At 35.3% G+C, this 8,526-nt stretch overlaps 1 protein-coding gene across 1 annotated transcript; it reads left to right on the top strand.

Moving 5' to 3' along the window:
* The first annotated feature begins 5,589 nt into the window (after positions 1-5,589).
* On the top strand, positions 5,590-7,352 carry LOC121739107. Its single transcript, XM_042131435.1, has 2 exons — positions 5,590-5,653; positions 5,739-7,352. Exon 2 carries the CDS (start codon positions 5,838-5,840, stop codon positions 6,957-6,959), a length of 1,122 nt encoding a protein of 373 aa, XP_041987369.1. The 5' UTR covers positions 5,590-5,653; positions 5,739-5,837; the 3' UTR covers positions 6,960-7,352.
* The last annotated feature ends 1,174 nt before the right edge of the window (positions 7,353-8,526 follow it).

Here is an 8,526-nt window from a genome sequence, read left to right as displayed (position 1 = left end):
TAGGTAGATATAGATTTTTTTGAAAAATTCTAAAAGACTATGAAATGGTATAATATGGTAGTGATGATGATGATGATGATGATGATGATGATGATGAAGAATGTAATTTGCATAGTAGCATATGCTTTCTGTTCTTAAAACAACGCCGAAACTCCCAAACTTGTATCTATAAAGAATCAGGAATTCTCTTAGCACCTTCCGAACCACGGTATACCAGGTATATCTCGGTGCAAAATCTTACTTGTTGGTAGCATATGCTTAGAATACTTCTCACGAAACCGAAGTCACCATATGTTTCCCTATAAGTTTTGAGGAGTTCCCTCGATTACTTATGGATCCTTCATCAGATCACCACTTTTCTGAATATAATACCAAATTGGGATGATACCCTATATACCAAAAGAAAAATTTTGAAAATCGGTTAACAAACGGCGGAGTAATCGTTGAATATAAGAAAACGAACATAACACCTCCCCCATTTTGAAAGTCGGTTAAAATTGTAGCCTATGTGTTATTTATTTAATATTTTAATCAGCACATGAATTGAATAACAAAATTTTTTTCAAATTAATCGTAGCACCATCTGTCAGGACAAACTAAAATTGAAATAGAATAATATTGAATGCGATGATAGCGCCGTCCGCCGGATCTAATGTAAAACATTCCAAAATCAACAACTCCTTATAAATAAAAAAACATTTTCCAGTAGACCAAACTGTAAATCTAAACCATTCTCGAATCTCCACGAACACACACAAAAAATTTCATCAAAATTGGTCCAGTCGTTTAGGAGGAGTTCAGTCACATACACACGCACACAAGAAATATATATATTAAGATTAGACAATGCTTAAACGGTCTGAGATCAGCTGAGTCCCAGAGACAAGAATTGAAAAAAACTATGATGAAGTCAATATTTTTTACAAAATATAAGTAGTAGTCCTAATGTCGTTGCAAGTAAGGTCGAATTTCGACCATTGGGCGATTTGGTTGGGCATAGACCTTTAAAGTGTAGTTATTAAGTGTATATAACTTATATGCATTAAGGTATATATTGTATTGGCCTATGTAGGATGATACAAATAAATAAATAAATTTATTTACCCCGGCGGCCGGCCCCTGATACCTTGTACCTTGAAACGTGGATTTTTATAGAACTTAAAAGTTTAATCTATAGGTAGAGTTGATTGTTTAATTAAAACCTTCGCCACGTTAAGCCAAGTTTAATCGAAGCGGAGCTGTGTCGATCTCGTCGAAGGCCGGGATTACCGCCGCCCTCGCCCGCCCCCGCCCGCCCCCGCCCACTCCCGGGCGCCCTACACCTGGGCGCATGTAGGTGTTTCGTGAAATTCGAGAATAACGTGATTCCAGATGAGACACGTGACGTATATTGGTGATGTCATAAAATTTCTTATCTTATTATTAATTGAGTGCCACGGTGGATTAACTAACTGGCGAAGACTAGTGAAGGAATCTGGTAATAACAAAACAGCCGTACCTAATTCAAGTAATCGTTTATTACTGTAACTATAAATTCTAGTATCACATTTTATATCAAAATTTTAAAATAAGGTTAGCATTACTTTACCTATAAATGATAACTTTAATATTATATTTATATAACTTTTATTTCTGCCAAAAGTTATTCAGTAAAAGTTACACGTGAACATAGCGCAAGGGAACGATTCAACCGCGTCGAGGCATAAAACAAGACGAACGATCGAGGGCGGCGTGATGGGCGGCTGAGGTTCCCCGCGAGTTATTACGGTCACGTCGCCGGGCGGCCAGGGCGGGCGGGAGATGGCCAATCGATCGCTAATTGCATCTAGGGATAGATAACACCCGATACCCGAACAGACCATGGACTTCATTAATTTATTATCAGAACTTTGGTACAGAGCCGCGGATGCCCGACATAAAAGTAAGTTATTGATATACGTTGTAAGAATCTCGATTAACTGTAATGGATGGTTTTATAGTTTATACGGTAGCAAACTCTCAGATCCTTTATTTAGGAATGTAATTTAAAAAATATTTAGAAGAACGAGGAGAATTTAAGAATCCATAGAAATTGAGTACCTGCTCTTACATATACAAGGTGTAACAAAACTAAGTGATAAATGATAATATTTGAATGTGTGTTAACGCTGTAAGATTAAATTTTTTTGATTTGTATGGGCAAGCGCCTGCGAGTCGTGAATTTATCCATACAAAGATGAAAATAAGTTACTCTTTCAGCGCTGCTACTTTCACAGTGAACTCTATATAGGGGACCCGTAAAAACCCTAAATTATAATCACTTAGTTTTGTAACATCCTGTATATCGGGCAAAATTGCGATAAAAGAGTCATGCAAAATTGGGATAGGCAGATTTGAAGCAGGCAGAATACCGCGGGCGACAAATCTGGTAATTCGATGTGTATCTTCTTGTGTAGTCAAAAAGTTCAGTTTTGGAATAATAAAAAAGCATCACATCGCTTCGACAATTTGTAATGTGAACTGGCTCAGGGTCAATTCTTTTCAGGGAAAGCCATGCTTCGGCACGAATGGGCCGGCTCGACCAGAGAAATACCACGTTCTCACAGAAAACCGGCGTGAAACAGCGCTTGCGCTGTGTTTCGCCGAGTGAGTGAGTTTGACGGAGGCCCAATCCCCTACCCTTCCCTACCCTCCCCTATTACCCGATTCCCTCTTAAAAGGCCGGAAACGCACCTGCAGCTCTTCTGATGCTGCGAGTGTCCATGGGCAACGGAAGTTGCTTTCCATCAGGTGACCCATTTGCTCGTTTGCCCCCTTATTTCATAAAAAAAAGGGGTAAGAATTTTTCAAATCGGACCAGTAGTTCTTGAGATGTGCGCGTTCAAATAAGTACTTTCAAATAAATTCCCCCCGTTTTTTCCACACATTCCTCTATTTCTTCGCTCCTATTAGTATTAGCGTGATAAAATATAGCCTACTAGATGTCCCGCGCGGCTTCGCTCGCGTAAATTAGGAGTTTTACAGAAACCTTACATTTTCCCATAAAAAAGATTTCCCCCGTTTTTCCCACATTTTCCTGAGTTTCTTCGGTCGTATTAATCTTAGCGTGATAATATAATATAGCCTATAGTTTTACTCGATAAATGATCTAACACTGAGATAAGTTTTTAAATCGGTTAACAAACGGCGGAGTAATCGTTGAATATAAGAAAACGAACATAACACCTCCCCCATTTTGAAAGTCGGTTAAAATTGTAGCCTATGTGCTATTCTGATGTATAAGCTATATTATTGTAAAGTTTCATTAAAATCCGTTCAGTAGTTTTTGCGTGAAAGAGTAACAAACATCCATACATCCACACATCCACACATCCATACATCCAAACAAACTTTCGCCTTTATAATATTAGTAGGACTAGTAGGAAGTAGGATAGCCTCGATAAATGGGCTATCTAGCACTGAAAGAATTTTTCAAATCGTTCGAGTCGATCGTTTCATAATTATAACACGTTAATGTAATGTTATCGATTAAGAGCTCACCTGACTCTAAAAATCAAACATCGTCCTTCTCTCTTGACACTCACGCCCGTCTTTCATATGCCAGGTGAAAAAGGACGGCGCGGAATCATCGCCGAGTTAGTTTTACTTGAATAAAAGACGAACTATAATGATTATGAAAAAAGTGTTTTGAGCAAATTTAGGTTTTATCAATACCTTTTTAGATATTAAAAAATATTAAAGAAAAGACAGCAAACTTCGAAGATCCAAGCAAAAATGTGTCTAAAACAAGGTTTTTTGTAAAAAAGAAACTATCGAGCATTTTTTGAGTAATCGTGTTTTCGTCTTGAGCATTTAATCTTTATGAACTGAAGTTACTTGTGTCAAAAAATCAGTTTTCTAGACCTAACAGATTTTGAGATCTAGGTTAAAGTATGTAGTCAAGTTAGGGTCATATGAGATATATTAATTAAAACAAGAACTCGCAGCGTTGTCTTTGCATTATCTGTTCATTAGTTGCACCTATATAGTATGACTTACTAGTTACTACATACAATAGGGTCTAGCACATGCAATTCATGTGTTCCCGTTATAAAAAGTCTTCTACCAAAACACAAAGGACAATCGCCTAATATATGTTGATGACAAATATTTCACAGACAACTTAGCCCCTCAATACGAGGTATTTTCCCAATCCCTCGCATATCCCCACATTAGTATATTGTCATAACACAGCGCTGGCACGACTGCTGGCATTAGCGCTGGAACTAGTTGCCAGTAACTCGTTACCAGCAGCCGTCGTGTCGGCCCACTTATAATAAACTACGCTCCTGTAACTTTGCGTATTACGACACATACGTATCAAAGTATTATTTCTGTTACATATTTTGTATGAATAGTAAAGAATAAGCTACTTTATTTTTTATGGGCAACTGTGATCTTAATTTTATAGGTTTAACCATTGAACTATTATTACTACGTACGGGTTTAACCTATCATTCATAAATAAAAAGTATTATTTAATATAAAAATTTCAGTATCAGAAATTTCTTGAAATCCGGTATACCCGGCCAGAGTAGACAGAATTATAGAGTATGCCGACTTAGAACTGATGTTGAAATTTTTAAATTTGACGTATTATGACGAAAATCGTCGCTAGGGTTGTTAGTTTGTTACCTAGGAATTTAAAACTATGACATATTCGCTGGACGTGTTCCTCTTTGGTCGGATTGTTGTTTGTGTTTTAGCACATGCGATTAAAATTGACAGAATCCAATTTTGAAATCTTTATTTTAAATATTTAAAAATAAATATATCAGCCAGCGCGAGACGCATTCCGTTCATAATCCTAGTGAAACCCGACGAATTTGACAGATATTGAAACCTGTCCGTTTCTTTGCAGTCGAACTACTGGTAGTTATGTCTATTGTGACCCGGCGGAGGGACAAGATGGCACCAATATTTGAATGTGGAATGTCGAACAGAACTTGCTTGTTTTTGCTTATATTTTTTTAATGGTTTGACAGACAGGTCAAGGGGTGAGTCCTTACTCCTTGTTGTACTTTTCTTATTAAATAGGCAGGTCCCCTAAGGAAAAGCTGTATACAAAGTATGGGTAGTAATTATAATATTAGTAAAGAGGAATAAACTATTAATAGTATTATAATCGCGTTAGTACCGCGGCGCGGGCTTGGAGTGGTATCTACTCTCTGAGCATGTTTAGCGAATATGGGTCGAGAGCCGCCACTCACCACTCGCTACAGAATCGCCGTATTCATTAATGCTTCCTTGGAAACTGAAGCACTATACTGATGCTATACATATATATATATATATATATATATATATATATATATATATATATATATATATATATATATATATATATATGTAAGGTTTGTACACTATATTGTGTACCTAACCTAATGTTCAATTATGTGTATCTGGCCTTATAAGCATGACATTTCACGTTGGTCGAAAAATGACAATGACAGGACGCTGAAGAACGGAGCCTGCTCGTGAAGTCATAATATATTTTATGTCCATTCTCTAAAAATATTGTATAATCATAGTGATTACGTGCATTAATAAATAAATTTAATAAATATTGTAACGCACACAAGGATACATTCTAGAGGAAGTAACAAACACTTGATTGTCGATTTTTCTTTTATAGGTTAGTCAATGCACATGTTGAGTATTATTTTACTGTATGTTTTACTTTTTGTTATAGGTTATAACATTAAATATTTCTTTTATAGATAAATCAAAACTGGCTTTATTACTTCCGAGTCCTACATCATCTAACATATTACAAATCGACAATTGTCAGAGTTTGATCGTTGAATAGTAGTCAGTAGATGATGGCAAGATTTCAATTTGAAGTTGAGCTGGCAGCAGATGAAGATCCGAAGAATAACATCATAGTTATAAGATCAATAACAAAAGAGGATGGAACAACATATCTCATGCCGACATGCTTCCAAGCAGCAAAACACCATAGTCAATTGGTAAAGTTACCAGAATTTTTGAGAATAAAAAAAACATTACAGAAAAGAGGTCACAATAGAAGGGTCTGGATATCTATGCCAAGTGATATTTTAGCTCTTTATGTAGATGATGCCGGAAATATGGTATTTAATGATTATTTATTACAAGAAATGACGCAAGTTACGAGCCAATCTATTACAGATGGAAAATTAATGGAAATTTTAGAGAAATTAAATGGTAATTCCTATGTGAACAAAGAACATCACAGCAATTTAAGCAAATTAAATGAAAAATTTGTTTTAAAGAAGTTTGATAACAAGATAGCTAATGCCAAACAGTGGCTGCAAAGTTTTGAAAGTGAATGTACAAGATATGATTTAAATGGTGATACAGAGAAAATCAGTGCTTTAAAATTATTTCTGAATGACTCAGAATGTGACTGGTATGAGTCTATGTTAATTAAACACAGCTTGAACTCGTCATGGAAAATATGGCAAGTGAGTTTTTTAAATACATTTGCAGATAAAAATTGGTCTTCTGTAATGTATGCGCTGAACTTCAAACACTTGAATGGTCCTCTGCTAGAATATGCATTGAAAAAGCAAAGATTGTTACTAGAGTATAATAGTGATATAGATACCAGAACTCTCACTGACCTCATAGTTGCCGGATTGCCGACTTATATTACATGTAAACTAGATAGACAAGAGGTGACAGACCCAACTCTTCTGTTTAGTGCCCTGCGGAAGTATGAAAATCAGAATAAAAATATCCAAAAACACTTTACTGAGAGGAAAGGCGTGACTAAATTAGAAGTGGAATATAAAAAGAAAACACAGTGTCAAATCTGTTACAAGATGGGTAAAAAAAACAGATTTCATTCTGAAGATTTGTGCTGGTTTAAGAACGAAAATAAGAATATCAATGATAGTGTAAAACATTCCAAAAACTTTATGTTGGAGGTTGAGCAGTATCAAGATACAAAAAACTAGATATTCCCCCACTTATAACAGTTGATGTTGTGCTGAATAGTAAATTTAAATGCACAGGTATTTATGACCCTGGCTCAAATATTACCTTAATAAATTCCAAATTAATAAAAGTAACAGATCCACAGAAAAATTACTTTGAAAATAAATTCAACACAATTGGTGGTGGGGGAAAAACTACAGGTTTAATAAAATTAAGTGGAAAAATACTGAATATTGAAAAAGAAATAAATGCATTTATTTGCAATGATAAAAACTTCACTCATGATTTACTTTTGGGTCTGGACACAATAAAGCGGTTTGGATTGACCCATGATGGGAATTTAAACATCCAACTTCAGAAAGATGCCTACCCAATAGATAAATATTTCAGTCCCATTGGAGAAAAAAAATATGAAATAAACTTTAATGAGGTTTTTAGAACCACTTATTTAGAACATGATCAAAGAATGAAAATTAGTGCATTATTAAACAATTATAAACACATATTTGCCAAAGATAAATATGATGTAGGCCAAGTGAAAAACTATGAAGCATTTATAGACCTACAAGTAGAGAAATATTGCTCAAAAAGACCATATAGATGCTCTTTGGATGATAAAGAAGAAATCGAGAAGCAAATTGGACAATTGCTAAAGAATGAACTGATTGAAGAATCTTATAGTCCATTTGCAGCACCGGTGACATTGGCGTTCAAACGGGATGAAGGGAAAAAGTCAAGATTATGTATCGACTTTCGGGAACTTAATAAGATTATTACCCCACAGCCACAGCCGTTTCCCTTAATTGAAGATTTGATGGTAAAAACCATAAACTGTAAGTATTTTACTACTCTTGACATTAATTCTGCTTTCTGGTCTATACCCTTGAGGATCAGCGACAGAGAAAAGACAGGCTTCGTAACACAAGAAGGTCATTATCAATGGACTTGCCTTCCGTTTGGACTAAAAACTTCTCCGGCAATTTTCCAAAGGATTTTGTCTAATGTAATAAGAAAACATGACCTGTCAAAATTTGTAATGAATTTCATTGATGATATTATGGTATTTTCCAGAACTTTTAATGAACATATGGACCATTTGTCGAGACTGCTGGATGCAATTGCGGAAGAGGGATTCCGTTTGAAATTAACAAAATGTAAATTTGCGGCACAGTCTGTGAGATTCTTGGGACATATAATAAAAGGTAATACAATTACACCTTTAAAAGATAACCTTCGATCTATAGCAGAATTTGCAACACCACAAAACAAGAAACAAATAAGACAGTTTCTTGGTAAAGTAAATTTTTATAATAAATATATACCTAATGCTGCAATAACTCTTGACCCAATACATAATTTACTGAGAAAAAATATCAAATTCGATTGGTCTGCTGATTGTGAACAAGCTTTTCAAATAATTAAAAGTAATTTATGCTCTGCCCCAATTCTAGCAATTTTTGACCGAGAGGCGCCAACCTTTATATACACTGATGCAAGCATAAAAGGTATTGGTGCAATATTGAAACAGACACAAAAATGTGGAGAAATCAAACCAGTTGCATACTTTTCCAAGAAGTTAAATGAATC

Source organism: Aricia agestis, chromosome Z, assembly GCF_905147365.1.
Source record: "Aricia agestis chromosome Z, ilAriAges1.1, whole genome shotgun sequence".
In the NCBI taxonomy this organism is placed as follows: Eukaryota; Metazoa; Arthropoda; class Insecta; order Lepidoptera; family Lycaenidae; genus Aricia; species Aricia agestis.
This window is presented reverse-complemented; position numbering and strand designations above follow the sequence as displayed.